We start from the raw sequence: 20693 nt of genomic DNA, 5'->3' as shown, positions 1-20693 counted from the left end.
TCCTTTAAAGCAACATGACTTTCTGGTTTTGAGTTTTTCCCAGTTACTTACTTTTAGTACTAAGTTATCTACCAAAGCATTTCAATATAGCTACTCACGTAGCTAAAGGGGCCTTCATGTCCTTACTTTCACTTGCATACATCAGTGAGGAAAGCCCCTGTAGGCGGTCTCCAGGAAAACCCAGCAGGTTGATGATTTTGAGCAGGTTTGGGGGCACCATGGATATGCAAAGATGAAAAAGTCCATATCCAAAGCTAACAGCACCTTTCAGTCTGTTTAGCGAATCCTCCGTTACACCTTCTGCAGCAATATGATTATCATTTGCAGCATCAGAAGTCAAAGATTCCTGAGTTGTTTTCTTCTGATAAATTTCCTGAAGTGCATTAATGTCCGTATAGCACTTATTGTAAATTTTCCAGGCTTTTCGGAGTATCCACCCACCTTTTATGTACGCTATAAAAAAATCAAGGAAGAAAATAAATACTTCAAGGACATACTTCAGAAGCCAAACATCCTAAAGTATATTGTAAATGCTATTTTCCATACCCAGGATGCTCTATTTGCAACAACTTAGTGTATAAAGGATTTTGTAATAGCTACTGTTCCCTCAGAGAGGTCTTCCACACTGGGCACTATGAACTTCAGTGTGTACAACCACAGATTTTACAGCAGCACACAACACAAAGGCACCTGCAGTCAGCAACGTGGCAGTACAGCTGTCACAGAGAAAGAGAGCAATCAAAGAACTTAATGCTGGATTTTGCTCCACTGTAGAGTGCAATAAAACGGCTGTCTAGCAGAGAGAAGCAAAACTCAAAAGGGATTACACCTCCTCTTAAAATTGTGTTAAAAGACAGTTGATGGGAAAATACTAAGGAAAGCCTCTCCTTTGGGTTAGACAGTAAAATTTTCAACATTATCGTTTCCCTGCCCTTCACATGAACACAGTCCCCTACAATTAAGGACAAAAAAGAAAAAAGAAAAAACAAAAATTATATGTTTTTTAAGTATTTTTCAGTTGCCTAACTTCCTTAATTTAAAATGCAATGTGGGTACCTCAATTTCCCTAGGAATCTGGTCTTGAGCATTCTTGTTGGAGAATGACAGTATTCTCAGTCTGTGATCTTTACAGCAGGGTAAAAAAAGGCCTGACATCAAAAGATTAAGGTGTTCAATTTGTCTATTTACACAAAAATCATCTTTGTTACAAGCACACCCTTTAATAATGATAAGCGTTAAACATGAAACAAATGGAGAACATCCTTGCACAGTTTAGCTGTAAAAACAGACACCAGCATTTTGGCTGTGACAGAACCCTGAGAGTTAGGAACTGCAGTGACAAAGACTAACTAAAAATAAAATAAAAACATGGTTATAGCAGCAGTGTTCTAAACAAATATAGCCAGATTTGCAAAGATCAGTGTTATAACTAATGCCAGAATTAGACCATAACAGGTGGGGTGTGTCAAAGAAAAGCAAGATGCTATTAATACCAAACAACTCTATAAAAGCCTTTGATGCCTTTGACAAAAACCCTCACAAATCACAAAAAAAGCCCCAAGTTCCTAGAGAAAGTAACATCACAGACTAGACTACCTCTTTTTGGATTCTTGTTATACTAAGAGGGCACGAAGCTAGTTCGATAGTCTTAAAAAAACTGTACTGAGAAAGACTGTAAAATTTGTATTCTCAGTTATGACAGACGGGTTCTGTCAACATGAACTTGGAAATATTTTAAAAAAATTAATCCTCTCTCTTGAGATAAGTATTAAAGTATTAGAATAAAAATGAAACCCCCCAACCTTGATTCAGCTGCATTACAAGACTAACACTACTATAATTTTAAGCAATTAGGTCACTTTTTGGCTGCACAGAGTACTTTAGAAGTTATGTGGCTCACCTCAAGATGAATGCTCACACAACCCTGCACAGCAATGCAGCACACAGGTAGTAAGAAAACCCCACATTTTACTTCTCCTAAAGATAGTGCTTCTGCCCACAGCTAACTACTGCGTTCCAGTGCAAGCATGAAATGTAAAAGATGTGGTATGAAAAAAAAGCAGTTTTACACTTTACTTCCATTGGTCTGCTGTCATTAAACTGTTCACTAACACAGCATAACCATAATTGATAGGATATTGCTATACCAATACAGAACAACCTAACAAATTAAAACAAGGAATTTCTGACTTTTTAGACATAAAAATTAAATCAAGCCAAATCACGAAGCTGACTTCCTGACATGAAAGCAGTCAGACCCATGACAGTAGTGATAAATACCAAGAAAAGGTAGTTCAGTATTGCCAGGGGAAGCTAATGTCAATTTGGTCTGCCAAGAACTTTATGATGGAAGTATTTCTAATACATCCACGAGGGTGGAAAAGAAAATATAAAACGTGTTAAGCATATGAGAAACCAACTTGCGTAGCATCATATGCTTCTTGTCAAACTGTTCCAGGAAGAAAAACAAATAATTTTTCACCCATCCACCAATCAGAAGTATTTGTCTCCTGGGTTTTTTTTTGTGAAACTGCACTTATTTCAATAATCTTGCAGAAATGTGCAGAAATACGATAAAAACAAAGAACGTATGTACATAAACAGAAAGATAATATACTTTAAAACACAAAATAATGAATCCAATATCTCAGCAATGTCAGTAACTAGCAGTCACTGAAATAGCATTTAGCTACTTGAAATTTTAACTAAAGATTTCAGGTACATTTTTTGCTCAGTAGAATAACCCAAATATACTGCATGTTCTGCAATTCTCTGCTACCCACTTGAGTTCTCTGAGCTGCAGACAAGAGAGAAAAGGAACAGACACCACCTTCAGTTACAGCATCCAACCCAGTTATGCAGCTGCAGAATACATACTGAAACAAGGGGAAAAAGCTTCAAGAGGGAGGGGAAAAAATAACCACCGCAAACAAAAACCCAGAACTGCATCAAAAATAGCAAGACCCTTCTGCAGCACAACACACAAAGTAGACAGAAATATCTCCTGAATTTCTGCTAACAAGAACCAAACATATTCTTGATGCCATAGCTTGGAATAAAACAAATCTACATATCACAGAAAACATTACATCCTTGACTGAAATTTTTAAGTCTTATTTTAAATAATCTGAATGATATTTCCACATTCCTTTTCAGATGATCAGCAGAGTTTGGTCTGTCTGCCTTATCTTGATCTTCATTGATTTGGTAGGACCCTGAGGTACGCTCATATTTTCTATATGACCTTGACCAGAGTTTCTATAAACTTACAGATAAAAGTATGTTTTAAGATTGTGCAAGAGATGCAGAAATGCAACAAAACATCAGAAACAGCTCTGCAGTTGAAAGGAAGGGTTTGTATTCAACACGACAGGATTACTCTCTTTGGCATGCAAGGACGCACTCCAGTGACCAGAGAGTAAGAACTGATTCAGCAGTTCCATGTTCAGCACACACTCATTTAAAATTGCTTTCATTGGCACTTTGTCACCTCCCTGAATTGTCATGAACAGAATACATATGGAATATCAGGATTTTCCCAGTGGCCTGCATTTAACAGCCTCTTTTATCTTTCAGGCCACAAAGTGCACAGATGCTATCCATCTTCATCCCAACTCCTCTACCACCTCTATGATAGCAAGCGAACTTGTCTAAGGAGAACCAATTGAACATGATTATTGGTATGGAAAAAGAAAAAAAGCCCTAATTTGTAGCAATCCATCTCATTTTTCACCACTACCTACACACAGGTGGAACACCTCTGTAGGTGTATCAATTTTGGAATGTTTCAAATGGAACTGTGCTCCTTACAAAACAATTACTTTTCCTGATAATAATACAGCAATTTTATGTTTAAGCTTAATTAAGAAGATATCATGCTAAAATATATCTAAATACGCAAGCCACAGCACACCTGATAACTCTTGTTTGACAAATGAGAGCACAGCCAAGTAGACTTGACAGTCTGCTACAATTATTTGTCTTTGTAGACGATCTATCATGGATAGAGTGGATTTCCGTCCATCAACCTGTTTGGAATACAAACACAGAGCACAGAAAAATATTAAGAAAGATAATACATAACACTTGTCTAAATATGAAAAATTTAAAAAATCCAAAATTAACTGCAAGTGGTAGCATTGCTACTAAATTAACTTTGAAGTTGAAAGCTATGCTAAAATTTCTTGGACAGATCATCAAGCAAAATCCTACTTAACAGAGAAATTTTACACATATATTACCAGTTATTTTACACAAGGTTCTACTAATTGTCAGAACAGATTAAAATTTCATTTAATTATTACTAAATGCTTAAGACACGCAATTAACAGATATTAAACATGAAGAGCACAGAAAAGGGTGTATGACAAGTGGCAGGGTAAATACAGTGCCCCTTAAGAGCAGAGTTAAGTACAACAGGTGCAACACTTTTTACCAAGCAAACTAAACACTGAAGGGAAATGGCTTCTTTTTCTGCTGTGGTTCTGCTGTGTCACACTTGGCAGGCTGCTCACTGGATGTTTCTATACAACTGCTTTAACTTGTTCTGAATCTCCATGCTTTATTCTTCCTTTATTATTTACAATGAAAAATCTAAAAAAAGAAGAAAAATTCCCTAGGAATATGCCTGGCTCAAAGCAATCTGCAGCCTCAACGCTGCAACTTTTGAACATAACTAGAGCATGGATGAATTAAAGTTAGACTGAATTAGACAGGCTACAAGCTTCCTGAAATAATTTTAGTAGGTCACAAATTTTGCATGTTCAGAAAACAGTTGCTAGCATCAACACAACGTGACACTTCAGAAGACGCTTTACTCACCTGAGACTAAATATTTTAGAATAATTAGGAAATTCAAACAAAATATTTGACTGAATTTCCAAATTTATTATTAATCTCAACTGATCTTCACATACAAAAATCATATTTTCACAATACAAAGAGGACAGAAAGGAAGTTTCCAGAAAAAGTTATTCAATACACAAATTATGTTCTTACGTTCTTTTTAATTTTATTTTTGATTGTTTCTATAACTCCAGCTTCTTCACTTTCACAAAGTTTCTCTGTAGCCTTTAAGTCATCACATGCCAGTTGCATTTTCTCCTCTTCAAATGTCATCATGGCATTCTATCAAAAACCAAGCACATTTGAATGATAAAAACCACAAATACTTTTATTTCTACAAAAGCTGTGGGACAGTAAAAATTTTCATAAAAACTGGACAGTAGAATTTTTTAAACTGAAGTATTAATATACACACATCAGTGCAAATACTTCTAACACATAAACACAGAACTAGAAAATTGAGTGCTTTACCAAAATTTCAAGACAATCAACTCAGAACACACTAAGTGCTAAACACTACCCTAGACTTCAAATACAGTCAAACTAAATGCACTGTCAGATTACTTTAGGTAGAAGAAAAATTCCTATACATTCATTTGCAATTTTTGTTATGTAAGGCATTATATCAATCTGTGTAGGTATCTGTTTTTATTCATTCATATAAATAACAGGCCTTTAAGGTCAGTAGCAATAAGCAGCTATTAAATTCTTCAAAATAATAGCCAGTGCCTCCACAGGTAAGAAGAAAAAGAAACCACATCTGACTCCAAGTACTGCTAAACCAACTGAAAAAAAATTTCAGGACAAGTAACTTATTTTCTTGGACCTTATTAAACAAAAGCTCTGAATGACACAGGAACACAAAGTGCTGCTGCTATATTTAGAACAGCAGCTAAGCTAGATACTTTCAAGATCCTCTGATGCTGCACTGTGATGTTGCACTGGTTCAGCACATCAATTCAGATAAGCAAGCCTGAGAGATTTTCTCTTTCCTTTCTCCCCTCCACAACTTAAAAGGACGCATATGCCCCAGGAGGTTTCCTAACCGGTGTATTTTTTGATATTGCACACTACAGAGAATTCGTATTTATTTCATTCACAAATCATGTACTTCTGACATATTATAATAAATTCTGTTCTTCAAAAGAGTATTACCATAGATAATTTCTAGTGAGATCTAAGATGAAGCAGTGAAGTCAGAATAAGGAGAGTCTAAAAAACAAAGATCCAAATATTTTATAATATACTTGCTCAGTTTTTATACATGGCATTATAATTTCTAGTATGCTATATTCAAAAAAAGCATTTAACAAATCTAACTTGCTCATTATGACTTTTCTGTCAATCAGTCTTCTCAATTCTCATCTATCCAAATTGGAAGCAATGCAAATGGATTGAATTAACACCTGTCACCCGGACATATGGATGGAAAAATCTTCAACAGCAAAAGTTACCAGAGAAACAGGCATTCATGACTTTTATTTTAATCAAATAAATAAATAAATAAATAACTCAACTGCTCACTTAAGAGAACTTTTTATTATGGCTTCGTTAATGGAACACATAAATATTTAATACATCTGAGAAGCTGGATTGCAAAACCTTTACTTTCTATTTAAACCACATGAGTAAATAAGCTTTACACAGCATAATGCCTTGTTCTCTAGCTGTGTTTAATGTAAAAATTTGTAAAAAAATAGTCTCAGAAAAAGAAAAAAAAAGATAAGAGTATTATGAACACATGTATGCACATACAGCCATGAACCCCAAGAGATATGTGTTCTCATCTACTCACCAAAAAACTGACAAAACTGGCCCCAAAACTCATTAATGGGCTATGGTTTCTGTAAAGAAAACAAAAAATAGTTACTGTATTTGTACATACATATTTTCTGTAACAACGATCCATATTGAATCCCTTGGGTATAGCTTGTTATGTTTGTAAATAAATCTCAGTGGGTGCTCTGTATCAATTACAAAGATATTTGCAAAACCTAATGGAAATAGAAAACCAAAAGCTTCATCTTTTACTATACTGAATATATTTTTAAAAAATAATTTTTCAGGTATTAGGATACAGATATTTTAAGAGAAACCACTGCCATCAAAATACATTCAATTCAGGTCAAAAGAAAAAGCTACAAAAAAATTAAAAATCTGCCAATTCCACACTCCTCTTGTGATCCATCACTACGAGTCTGTCCTAGAAGACACATGTTAAGTGGTTCTGTTAAGAGAGTCCCATTTCCATCTGTTTCTAAGAATTTAAGTTAACCTACCCACTAAAAAAATGCATCTATACAACATTATGAAGATATTGTAATACAACGTTCTTACAAGGCTTATGGTTTTGTAGCTGTTTTCTTTCAAGCTCAGAATCCCTATCTTACTACCCTGTGTGGATCAGCTTTAAGATGCTTCAACCTATTCTGTTCACAGGGCTATTTACAAAGGGTGAAATCACAGCTAGATCAAAAAATTGAGGCAACTAAAACCATGGTAATACATTAGCAGACAGGTTTCATGAGGCTACAGCAATGCCACATAGACGGCACTTCGAAAAAAAAACAAAACAAAAAATGTCAGAACCTCCGTGGTACCACTGATTCACATTGTTCAGTGGTGGGCTGCCAGGTTATATAAAAACACAGACTTCTAGCATTTAGGAAGTATTTAAGTTAGGCTACAGAAACATATATAGCTACAGTACAGTACCTATTTTGTTTTCAACTTTATTTTCCAAGCATTAGATTAAAGCAGAGCTTTAAAATAGCAGAGGTACTTGAAAAACCACCAAGAAAGAAGCATATTGCTAAAACACAAATTTCCAGTAGTGAACCGGTACCATACAATACAATACAAGAGTAGAGTTTGGCTGTTTGGCAGGTTTTTTTTTTAAAAAAGCAGCAGTCAGCAATGCTTCCCCTACATACACCTTTTCTCACTTTTGATTTAGCATAAATTTCTAAAAGCAAGACCATTAACAAGAATAATGAGAAAGAAAAACAGGGAAGACAAACAAAGCATGTTGTAACAGGATAAACCTTTCCTCTCTATATACACTGCTCAATTCTGTATATACACCTAAATGTAAGATCAATACAACTCATCACATTTTTTCCATTATTTTTTCCAAAGGAACAATAGGTTGAGTACTTCCCCCTTTGTTAGGAGGCAACAAAGAACAGCTGCCAGTAAATGTCTCTGTTTTTCAGTACCTGGACTGTGCTTTCCCAGCAGCTGTGGTACACAGGGCAGCAGCAATCAGCCACACAAATTGCACTTGCTGCAGCTGGCACCTCCAGCATGAACTCCTACTGCAGAGGGCACATGGCTCGTTCATGATCCCTTCTTCAACTCATGAGGCACATGGGACCATTCAGCAGGCAGTCCTACCATCATACTCCCAGCACAACCTTCTCCACACATTTCAAGGTCACACCTGCAATATCAACGCCCAACTGATCTAAAACTGCAGAACAGATCAGCACACAGATCACATAGATCGTTTTCATGTCTGTAAGTAGGAAGCTGTGTACTGAGCTTCAAATAAGCCCAGAAATAAAGCAAGTTTTCATTTTTGTGTTTCCTCAGACCTACGTACACATGAATGCAAGCAGTTCTGGAGGGTTAAAAAATGTTAAAATAATGTTAAAAACTGAGATAACTACAGTTGAGAGCCAACTGGTCTTTAAAGACTACAAAATAAACTGAAGCAATGAAAATTCACCCAAGTGTATATTTGTCTGTGTACAGCTGAGTTTTTTCCCCAAGTACATACTTATCTTTTTCAACTGACCTTTCAAAACTGCTTCCATACTTGCACTCTTGACACTCACTGTTACTTCTGTTCCCAATTCATCCCCCATGATCAAAGATGAAACAACAAAAAAAATCAAGTCACATCATTATTCCACTCTGAAATTATCAGCAGCTATAATACATGAGGTAAATGTCACAGATCAGTTCTTTTTAACTTTCAGTCACACAATCTATAAAAAGCATTGCCATTACAGCACATATGGGCTGTAGCACAAAAGGACCCTGAAGGAAGGAAACGCAATGCATAATATTATCCTATGTCTGGGAGATGCTTCTGTTGAGACCATGGAATATGGCAATCAAAACATCAAAACTTTCCTGTAGGAGTCCCCCACACAGAACTTGTGTCATCACTAAAGAAAATAAGGAACACTTACGGCACATTCCTACACAGTCACTGGGTAGAGACTATAATTGCAGCTTTATGGAAGATCATTTAATAAGGTAATTTAAGTGTTTAAAATACAATTTTAAACAACAACCATGTTATGTGCTCAGTCTTCATGAGTCTGATAAAGTCGTCAACAGTTTAAGGTCCTCTTTTCCTTGAGAGCGAGGAAAAGTTTGCAATGGCATGGTACTGTTCTGAGGTGTGACTAATGATGGCAGTAAGTTTCTGGGAAAAACACAATCCCACAAAAAGCTCAAAGTCCTTGTAAGTGACCTTCAGCTTCAGACATGAAGTTCCATCCTTTTTGACAGACAACTCTAAAGTTGTTAAGAAACAAAAAATGAGGCAGTACTTGAGAAGATACTAACAGCAAAACAAGGGCCGCATCTATGCTGACAGGAGCTATGGAATCAAATACAAATTAACACTGAGACACTTGGGGTATATATATATATATATATATATATATATATATATATATATATAACTTGGGTAGCCAAGTTATCCTCACAACTTTGAAAGCAATAACCTCCATTAAGTAAAGAAAAATCTAACGACTTTCAATTAGCTCAAAGATGAAAGGGAAAAAAAAAATCAGTCTCCAGACATATTTTGTAAAACATAGTTTACACTTCACCTCGGAAACTAGGACTCCTGAAGGTATCTTTTTTATAAGAAACTATGTTATTAACACCATTACTACAAGAAACCACAGTAAAAATTCCTACATATCAATAAAGCTGGCATGTGTAACTAAACTTAAGTCAAAAACTTCAGAGCACTGAAGCAGAACTTTCCTCCAGACATATAAACTAGCATTACACAAGACATTGCTTCTTCCAAAAATCCCTGATTGATTTGCCTCATTTCATAGCATATATTTAAGGCATTAACTCAGTTTCAGAAGAAAGGTATTTGCTATGCCCCATTTTCACACACGATGATAAATTCAAGGGTTTAAAGCTTTGGTTTAATAATGCTGAGATAATACAGCCCAGTTTCACAATAAAAGAAAATACATCAGAACTGAAGCACATAAAAGCAAATAAAAAAATACTTCTCAGTATTTCCTTTTTTTTTTCTACAGCTTTTTCCAAGACAGTATTTCCCTTCTCCACATCAGCCTCTAAAGCTTCTACAGCCCAGCTCAAGTTTAAATTTAGAGTAATGTAATTAACTTGCCAACACATCCTCACAGTTTTTCTAGTCCTTGCTACTTTAACCACAGTCCATCAAGAATTCAGTCATCATGTTGAGTGATGCTCAGGTTGAAACAAAACAAATTAATTTTTATCCACAAAGTGGGAGAATAAAGCAAAATGGATGACATAGTTCATCTAAGTTCACAGATAAATACAGATGCAGGAACTAAATATTTTAAAACAAGGCAGAAAAATATGTAAATAGAAAGGTAAGGAATTTACTGCAACAACATACAAAGCCTTCGGTCATTATTCCATCACAGATCATTCTAAAATATTCCAGAAATTTTGTGAGACTACAAACGTGACAGATCCTCATATGTAAAGCTCTCGTCCAAAACTGGTATATAAAATACCCATGGTAATAAAAGTGTCAAGGAAGGATTACAGTATTACATCACATTGCGAACTGCAAATATCAGATCTAGGTTTAGTTTACATTTCATAATCAGCCCAAATTTGCTTTGTTAAATGAATCCTTAACATACATTTCTATTTTTACTAGAAATACACAACCAAAAGAGAAATTCAGGAATATAAAAATAATTCTGTGGCCCTGCTCTATCCAGTTTTTATCTCATTTTTTTTGGTTCTTCTGCAAATTAACGGGAGATTGCTTTGCTCTAACTTCAGGCTGTGAACTTTAGACACACAACATCAAAACACCAGAGATTAGAAGAATTTTCAATTGCATCTTCAATTTGAAACTAGTTACAAAGGTGAGAGACAAAGCTAGTTATATCAGCAGATTTATTCTAACTCTCCACTTGCACTCTCTAAATTTGCAAGAATTGGGGACTTAAGCAAAACCTTTTCTTCCAACCTGACCAAAATCACTTTCCATGACCAACTATAACAGCTGAACTGACATAATGTAACTGCTTTAGCATCTCTGAAATCCTGAAGTAGATTAAAATGAAAACATATCTATCCTATCACAACAACCTGAAATATTTTACCAGAAACAGTAGATCAAGAAGTAGGTGCACTAACAAGAGTAAAAAGTCTTTAAAGCATTTGCATCTTTCACAGAATTTAATAAGATCTGCTTACTATCACACCTCTTTTGCCATTTCCACCAAACCTGACTTATAACCTTTAAGTTATAAACCCAGATTTTAGCTTTCTGTCATTTTCACTTGGACTTCTAGCCATCAGATACTGCTCCATATGACAAACAGATCTCTCAACCTACCTTTACCCTTTCTACCACTTCTTCTGGCAACAGTCATAGTCTGTCATGAAGGCCACAAAACTAAGTGTCACACTCAATGTGATTATCTCTGTGTACTGAGGTCTTGGAAGATTTAAACTGCAGAATCTTAGAATCTTAGAATCCAGATAGCTGAAAAACTGATGCTGGTTTTATGTGCATCATTATTACTATTACCCTGCCTAGCACTGAGCAATGGAATCTCACCTCATTGAGGTACACATTTAGAATTTTGCTCCTAAAAAACACTTCCCTTACAAATAACTCCCTCTTCTATACATCCATCTAGCAGCTCTCCTCTGCCTATAGCTGCTCAAACAAAAGCACACAGGGTTGCTAGCAGGGCACTCACAATTTATTCTCACACTACCAATCCAGATGCTATCATCCTTCGACCAACCGAGTGACGTCAGCTCCCACTCTGCTGGCTTTATCTCTAGAGAACCTACTGCAGCACCTATTAAATCACTTCATTTTTGCTCTTAAGGTCCCTTTGCTGAGGTATATAAGAAAAAATTTCAGCAGTGGTTAGACAGCCCTTACATGGGTCATAATCTACCTCCTGATCAATGCTAGCTTAATGTGACCTTGTCTCAGCTTGCATTGGGGTCAAAGGTGTTTTTAGCTACAGACAGCATTTTAAGTTGGTAATATGAAGTTCACATGCCTATTCATAATGGACTTCTGGTCCATTATTAAGTCTGTGTGTCTGTTAATACACATAATGTAGCATGTCAACTTGAAATTAATTTCAGGGTTTTTTAGCAACCATAGTAAGCTTCCCAATTGCACCAGCTTCCAGTTCTGCATGTTCCTCTTTACCCTAGCAAGCTGAACATCATGTCTTTCTACACTGGCCTCATTCTTTAAATCTTTACACATTTTGTATTATAATCACATTTCTCTAGATAATCTTCAATTTCTTCTGTGGATATGCTCTCACTATATACATTTTACTTGTCATCTTGTACCATTTCTCTTTCCATTAAGGTGGCAGTTGGAAACTTTATCAAATGTTCTCAGATGCTAGAGTCATTCATGCAGAGTCAAATGTTTCTTTGGTAGGAGACAGAAGATTGTTGGATTTCTTGTGAGTTAATAGCCCTGATCTCATGATTTATGCCCTGGCAGCCAGGAGGGCCAACCATGTGTCCTGGGGTGCGTCAGGCACTCAAAGTGCCCTGCACTGGGGCAACCTCAGCTTGTGTTCCGTGCAGTTTTAGGCACCACAATATAAGAAAGACAAGGCCATCAGAGAGTGTCCAAAGGAGGGCCTCAAAGGTGGTGGAAGGTCCTTGAGGGGAAGCCATATGAAGAGTGGCTGAAGTCACTTGGCTTCTCCAGACTGGAGGAGAGAGAGAGGAGACCTCACTACAGCCTACAACGTCCTCTTGAGGGGACAAGGAGGGGCAGACACTGATCTCACTCATGACAAGCGACAGGACTCAAGGGAATAGCATGAAGCTGTGTCAGGAGAGGTGTAGGTTAAGTATAGGAAAAGGTTTTTCACCCAGAGGGTGCTTGAGCAATGGAAGAGGCTCCCCAGGGAAGTGGTCACAGCACCAGGTCTGACAGAGTTCAAGAAGCGTTTTGGACAATGATCACAAGCACAAGGGGTGATTCTTGGAGCTCTCCTGTGCAGGTCCAGGAGTTGAACTCATTGACCCTGATGGGTCCCTTTTAACTCAGGATACTATGTGACTTGACAATTTACATTGCGAGTAAACACTCAGCAAAAAACTCCTGGCTTTATTTAACATAGTCTTCTCTTAGCTGGAGGAAGTTTTTAAATAATTTTTGAATTGCAAATGCTCTTAAGAAATGAAAAATCAGCAAAAATGTAAGTTCTTTTGATAATTTTTTTCCCTTCTTATGTGTCTAGAAATCCACAAAGCTACAAGGGGAAAAAGAACACTCCAGTTCAGCTCTCCTGCTAGTGTCAGGGTGGTTCACCAAAACAGTACCATCCTGCTGCCTGAGTGCTCTATCTTCACTGTCTATGTCCTTGGTTAACCTCCATCCCTCTTGCAGCTTCCACAGATACTCAAAAGTTTAAACTGATGAGAACTAGGACAGAGTCAGCATTGTTCAAGCTGAATACAAAGACTGATATCTGACAGTTTCAAATATGAGTTAGCACTGAGGGAACCTTATTAGGTGCTACAAGCACTAAGGACAGTGGTGCTGTCTAGTAAAAATCTCTGAAAATACCACATCCAGTGGTATTTGATTAATGTTCAGAATGTTATCACCACTAGCAGGTAGAGGATCTGGACTTCTAAAAAACTTAAACTCATGAAAAAGCATGCACAGATATGGATGCTACATGCAGATAATTTTTCAAAATCTACTATCTTCCCTCAAGTATAATTTATAATAAAAATACAAACACTTGACAAATCATCAAGTGCTTTAGTGTGATAGCCAATGCAGTTCCAAGTACATGTTGTATCTGGCACACAACTGAATATCCATCTTCTTCAGATTTTCTATAGATACGTATATGAGCTGTAACCACCAGAAGACAAAATACCACTCTCCCATGTCCAACACAGAAATAACAGTTCTGTGGCACATAACTTCAAAGTACTACCACTCTTCATAGGTAAGACTTTACTGGTGTGGATATGCATATGAAACACAGCTGCAATTCCAACCCTGGTATCTTTAAAGACTGCATTATGACCAGCTTTCAAATATAACTGATTTTAGGCTTGGCAGATAGCTTTCTTCTGTGAGTTTCTTTCTTATATGCTTAAAAATCCACAAAGCTGCAGGAGGAAAAATAATACCCCAGTTCAATACTTCCTGGAAAATGTAAAAATGCAGAAGAGCAAAGAAAAATACATACTGTCTGTTTTAGAGACAAGGTTGCCTGCTGCCTTGCAAAGACAGAAGCATTAATTTGAATTCTTCACAAGATCTTTCAGGTGGCAAATGAATTAAAAACTGAAATAACAAAAAACAGAATCAAAACCAGCAGCTTCTAAGAAACAGTTTTAAGTAGTTTAAGTGATGTGGCTACTGAAACAGAAGTTCTGCTGAGTATCTACATTCTTCACTTCTACAATTCATTAATAACTGTTAAGTTTCTGAAACAGAGCTAAACTACCTGCATAGGCAGTAGATTAGAATTAACACTTTCTACAAGAAAGGTCACTTGAAATACAGACAACACACACTCATATCCAGTTAAAAAAGCTGCATGCCATCAGACATCTTTGACCTCTAGTACCATGAATTACAAACATCAATATTAAATTATGGAGAGCTTCTAAACCCTCCTCGTTTGGGTTTAGATCCATTTAGGATGGGTTCTATTTCATAATTCTAAGCACACACCTAAAAAAACCACACTCATTAAGACTGCATGCAAACAAGCATATAATAGCACTGCTTAAGTCCTTGCAAACACACTCAAGGCAAGCACAGAACCAAAAACTGTTGGGAAAAACAAGTGTCCCTCACTGCACATACCTCCAGAATTCAAGTTTATAGGAAGTTGACCATACTTTGCTCCATCTTCTCTCCTATATGAAATCCAAATTTTCAGCATACAGTTATACTGCAATTCAATAAGGGCTTATTATTTCACAGCAAGAGGAAGCCTACTACTCAAATTTTGGGATGAAGGAAAAAGTTTTTAAATTATTCTGAAAATCTCCAGCCCAAGATAGCAATTATCAATTTATGAACCACAAACTATTAATCTTATAAAGGGATTCCTATTTACTCCTTGCACAGGGTGTTTAAAAGCCACAATCAATGTACTACACTGAACTCAGAGGCATTTCTTGATAAAGTCAAACAAAGAAAATACTGCACCTGGCAAGAAAGACTGGCAGGTTTCTGCATTTAACACATCTTTAGTAATAAAACCTTCTAGATAACCAAGAGAATAGTTTGCAGAAGAAATCATTATTCACCCTTTCAAGGGAGGATTAAACTGCATTCTGAGAACAGAAACCTTAACAATTTTACTCCCCAGTACTACTTTAACATGTAAGAAGCATCACACATCTAGAACTCCAAGACTCCTTCCAGATCCACACTACTGAGAGAAAGCAATAGCACAGCACAAGCGAAAGTGGAGGAGAGGAAACTACACTGAGTGTTCGTTCCTTAACTGGCACCTTAAAAAAATTACACAACACAAAAGCATGCAACCAAAACCAACAGGTTCCTTAGATACACAGAACAACTGAGGACTTCAAAAGAAAGAAATACTCAAGAAGTAACTCATAGGGTGCAACTTCACATGGCACAGACATGGCAATTACAGACAGGGTTTAGCAGTGGTCTTCGCAGTGCTGGGTTAAGAGATGGACCTCATGTTTATGTACATGAGGAATGCAGAATAAGACCTTGCTTGTCACCTGCAATATTCCAGTCAGTTCTACACAGCAGTACTTTGTGTAACATAGCAGTATATACTAGAGACAAAATGACATGTTTAATATTAACCTGTTGCAGGTACACAATAAAGTGTTATTCCATTTTTTTTGTTATTATTAAGGGGAATGTTCTTAATGTGTCTTACTCCCTGCACCCTACTTCCAACCATCCTTTCTGTAAACGAGATTTAAATACATAAGTACACCATCACCATGAAGTCCTATTTTAAGTCACTCAAAGTCATTTTTAATCATAGAGACAACAGCATTATAGTGCATATTAATTATTTAGAATGTATGCGCAATTACAGCAGCTCAAGCTCAAGTGGAAGACATCAGTCCTAAGAAAAGAAGCAAGGACAGGTAGGGGCAACCTCTTCTTTAAACCTGACTTACACAGCTGTATTAATGCCATTCCTACCAAATGCCTACTTAACGCAGAAACCTAGAGATGATGTATGTGGGGATTATGAACATAATCTTACAGCCCAAAGATAATCACAGCAGCACTCACAGACCTTTCACTGCCATCCATTTGGTATGCTGAAGACCACATCAGACCACACACGAGCACCAGAGCAAAAACCCCCCAGGACATATCTCCAGCCACACATGTGTGTTCGCACATACATGACAGCCAAATGCAGTCAGTGCTGCAGAGGGACCCCTGCTCAGCCCCTCTCCACCCCTCCAACAGGGCACCAGACACCCCCCACCACAGCACAGCACACACCACCCCCGAGCCCTTGTGGCCAAGAAGGCAAACAGAAGCCTGGGATGCATTAGGGAGAGCAGTCCCAGAGGGACTGAGGTTGAGGGATATGAGCCTGCCCCTCTACTCAGCCCTGGTGAAGTCACACCTGAAGTGCCATGTCCAGTTCTAGCTTCCTGAGTACAAAGGAGCTATGGAGCTCCTGAAGCAGGTCCAGCAGAGGGCAACGAAGATGACCGGGGGACTGGAACATCTCTCTTACGAGGAAAGGCTGAGGGAGTTGGGCCTGTTCAGCCTGGAGAGGAGATGACTGAGAGGGGACCTCATCAATGTGATCTAAAGGGAAGGTGTCAGGAGGATGGAATCAGGCTCTCCTCGGTGGGACCAAGCAGTAGGACAAGAGGCAAGAGGCAAAAACTGATGCACAGGAAGTTCCACCTGAACATAAGGAGGAGCTCCCTTGCCGTGTGGATGACCCTGCAAGGGAGCAGATTGCTCAGAGAGCTTGTGGAGTCTCCCTCACTGGAGATACTCAAGAACGGTCTGGGGAAAATCTTGTGCCATGTGCTCTAGGATGACCCTGCTTTGAGCCGGGTGGTTGGACCAGATAACCCACTGCGGCCCCTTCCCACCTGACCCATTCTGTGATTCTGTGAAAACAACGCGTGTCCCTTCCTCATGAGAGCCCCGACCGCGGCAGCGAGCGGCAGCACCGACCCTTCCGAGGGGCTGGGCAGGGCGAGGCTTCCGCCGCCAGGGCCCCCTGCGCGCCCCACGGCCCCGCCGCCCGCTCCCCTCCCGCCCGCGGGGGCGGCGGCAAGGGGCCCGGGGAGCGGAGGGGCGGCCGGGACTGACCTGTATTTCTTGAAGAGCTGGTCGGACTCGCGGAAGCCGTTGTTCAGCAGCATGTTGATGCCGGCCAGCGCCAGCTCCGAATCCTCGATGGGCAGCGGCGCTTCCCCGTCCTCCCGCTGCTCCGAGCCGGCCATGACGATGAGGAGGCAGCGGGACCCAACCGACTCTGCCCTACCTTCCTACCTACCTACCCAACTACCTATCCCTTCCCGAGCGGCTAGGTGCTGCCTCGGCGCGCCTACAGGTGGAGCCGGGGGCGCCCGGTGTCCGCGGAGGCGCGAACTCGGCGGTGCCGCAGCCGCTCCGCGCCCGCAAACGCTCCGAAAGCAGCGGCGCCTGCCCCGCGCCCCAGCGCGCAGGCGCCGCCACGAGGCCGCGCAGGCGCGGGGCCGGTGCCGGGCGAGGGGCCGGGGGCGCAGCGGCTGCGGGCGGCTCCTGCTGTGGCCGGGCTGCGCTGACGGCCCTGGCCGCGGAGCCTTCAGCCGCCTTTCGCGCCGTCACAGACTGTCTTGGTTTGGAAGGGATCCACGAGGGTCTTCGAGATCTGCTCCTGTCCCTGTACAGACACCCCAAAAAAGAATCTCACTGTGCGCCTCAGGGCATTTTCCAAACGCTTCTTGAATTCTGTCAGGCTTTGTGCTGAGACCACTTCCCTGGAGAGCCTGGTCCAGTACTCAAACACCCTCTGGGTTCAGAACCTTTTCACAAAATCACAGAATGAACTATGTTGGAAAAGACCTTTGAGTTCACCATTTGAGTCCCAACCTATGACCTCCTCATCAACTAAATGATGGCACTGAGTGCGATATCCAGTCTTTTTTTTAAATACATCCAAGGAGGGTGACTCCACCACCACCTCAGTGGGCAGAGGATTCCAGTGCCCAATCACTTTTTCAGTTAAGAATTTTTTGTTATATCCAACCTAAACTTCCCCTGACACAGCTTCATTCCTTCAAGTCCTGTCACTGGTCACCACAGAGAAGGGATCAGTATCTGCACCTCTGCTTCCCTTCACGAGGATGCTGAAGGCTGCAGTGAGGCCACCCTCAGTCTCCTCCAGGCTGAACAAGCGAAGTGGCTTCAGCCACTCCTCATATGGCTTCTCCTTCAGACCCTTCACCATCTTTGTTGCCGTCCTTTGGACACACTCTAGAAGCTTAATGTCTTTCTTATATTTTGGTGACCAAAACTGCCCCCAGCACTCGAGGTGAGACCACCCCAGTGCAGAGCAGAGCAGAGCAGGACAATCTGCTCCTTTGCCCAGCTGGCCATGCTGTGCCTGATGCACCCCAGGATGCGGCTGGCCCTCCTGGCTGCCAGGGCACCACTGGCTCTGCCTGGCTGCTGTACCTCCAGCTCTGGGGACAGCACAGTGAGCACCAGCAGGAGAGAGGCAGGCACTGATGCCTGGATTAGGGGTGTCCGTGTGGGGAGCTGCTCTGCCTCCATGTGCTGCCTTGCCCTTCCCATCCTCCCATCCTCACACCTCGTGTTGCTGTGCTGGCAGGAACTGCACAGGTGCAGGCGGCTGCCCCCAACCCTCCTGCCCTCAGGTGGGCTCTCCACAATCCTGTGGCTTCTTGCAAAATCCACTGTAGTTTTTAATGGGTGGAATGTAGCAGCTGGGGTTGCAGCCAGCCCTAGAGTGTGAAGAATAGAAGTCCTAAGTCCTCCTCTGATAACGCAGCTTTCTGTTTCCAGAGAATTGATTTTTCTTTTTCTTTTTCTTTATTAGCGGTTTTATTCAGTGACTACAGTCACTAGAACAGAGAGTAAAAATTCCTCTTTCATACAATGGCGACTTTGTGACCTCCCCAGTGCAAGTCTGGGAAACAAGGGTTTCTAGGAATTTGCTCCCTATCTCTTGATACCTATCATTCCTGTTTCTAGGAATTTGCTCCCTATCTCTTGCTACCTTCATGAGTAGCAATGTGAAGTTACCTGTGATGCTGACAGAAAAAGTCAGTATTTGCAAGTTTGGTTCAGATACAAGCTAGTCTGGCCGGTGTTTCCAAGCACAGGATGGGCAAGAAAGTACACTTGTATAAATGTATCCATTCCAACCCAAAATGGCCAAGTACCTGGACACTGAAAATACACCCATGTTGTTTTCACCCTTCTTTGCAAGAAGAGGTTTTCTTTGCTGTGCTTAAATTTAGGTGAATACAAAGGCTAATACAAACAGCCTGGTCTTGCTTCCTGACAGCTAGAAGAGTGCTACAGCTGCTCTTGAGAAAAATGTAAGGCTCAGACTTCTCCCACCTCCTCTTGGTAACATACAAAAGACTAGGACCAAACACTACTTTTAGTAGCAACCCGTTTTCCCTATCAAGCAAAACGTCTATCTTCCATGAATCAAGTTGCCGTATTTCTGTACATGCCTTGTGGGAATTGCTACCATGCCCTCGGGAAATACTCTGTACCAATAACTTCTTGAAAAAACAGTTCTTGAGAGGTGTGGATTGCCTAATGCCAGGAGGCTTCTGCAATCTCTCAGGTGTGAATCTCATCCTTTGGCTGATTGCCAGCCCCTCTGTTTTACTGAGCAGGGCTGGACAATCAGGGGGTGTTTAAAGAGGACACATCTTCTGTCACAATGCATATCCCCAAAACAGCATGGTCTACACAGCCTAGAGATCCTAAAGGGCTTATAGAAAGTCAGCACAGAATGAGTAGGGAACAGTGTGTTCTCCAGTGTGTTTACAGGTTATTTGTGAAACTTGGACTCCAGAAATACAAGCAGCCTCACTAAAAGAAAATTGCAGGTTGCAGTTGCACTACCCTTATTCTTTGTTTCAGGCTCTCTGTTTCAAGACACTTCATTCCAAATGATAACAGTTACTCCTGTAATATTATCTGCCAGGCAAGATTCTGTGGGCAGGGGTTCATGGTGGAGCAGTTTATTATATCCTTTCCCTTTGTCAGATGTAATCAATCAAGAGGCAATGAATCTTCTTATTCAGTATTCCCTGAAAACTTGTCACAGGCTAACTCCTGCCTCCAAGTACTATTTCTGAGGAGCAGCAAAGAGTCAAGTGCTTTGTGCAACATCTACTAAATACTTTGTGCAACATCTACTCTATTTCTCCAATGCTACACTCCTATTTCCTTGCCCCTGTGTTTGAATAATAACATATTATAACATAGCAGGGCTGTGTGCTTCCTGCAGGTTTGGGTCCCATGCCCAAGAAGTTAGAATTCTTTTGAGATCTTCTTTCTAGTACCCAGTTGCTCCAGACCTTGCTGAGGGCTGGCACTG

General features: G+C 40.0%; 1 protein-coding gene across 1 annotated transcript in view; it reads right to left on the bottom strand.

Moving 5' to 3' along the window:
- TTC39C (tetratricopeptide repeat domain 39C) overlaps positions 1-17771 on the bottom strand; it is a 37757-nt gene extending 19986 nt beyond the window's left edge. The window contains exons 1-5 of the mRNA XM_058830465.1: positions 17435-17771; positions 6641-6689; positions 4999-5127; positions 3914-4028; positions 99-453 (exon numbers count right to left, since the gene is read on the bottom strand). Of these exons, the coding sequence (XP_058686448.1) occupies positions 99-453; positions 3914-4028; positions 4999-5127; positions 6641-6689; positions 17435-17568 (782 nt within the window). The 5' untranslated portion in view covers positions 17569-17771. The remainder of the gene's footprint in view (positions 1-98; positions 454-3913; positions 4029-4998; positions 5128-6640; positions 6690-17434) is intronic.
- Between the last annotated feature and the right edge of the window lie 2922 nt (positions 17772-20693).

This window comes from Poecile atricapillus, chromosome 2 (genome assembly GCF_030490865.1).
Source record: "Poecile atricapillus isolate bPoeAtr1 chromosome 2, bPoeAtr1.hap1, whole genome shotgun sequence".
NCBI lineage: Eukaryota > Metazoa > Chordata > Aves > Passeriformes > Paridae > Poecile > Poecile atricapillus.
This window is presented reverse-complemented; position numbering and strand designations above follow the sequence as displayed.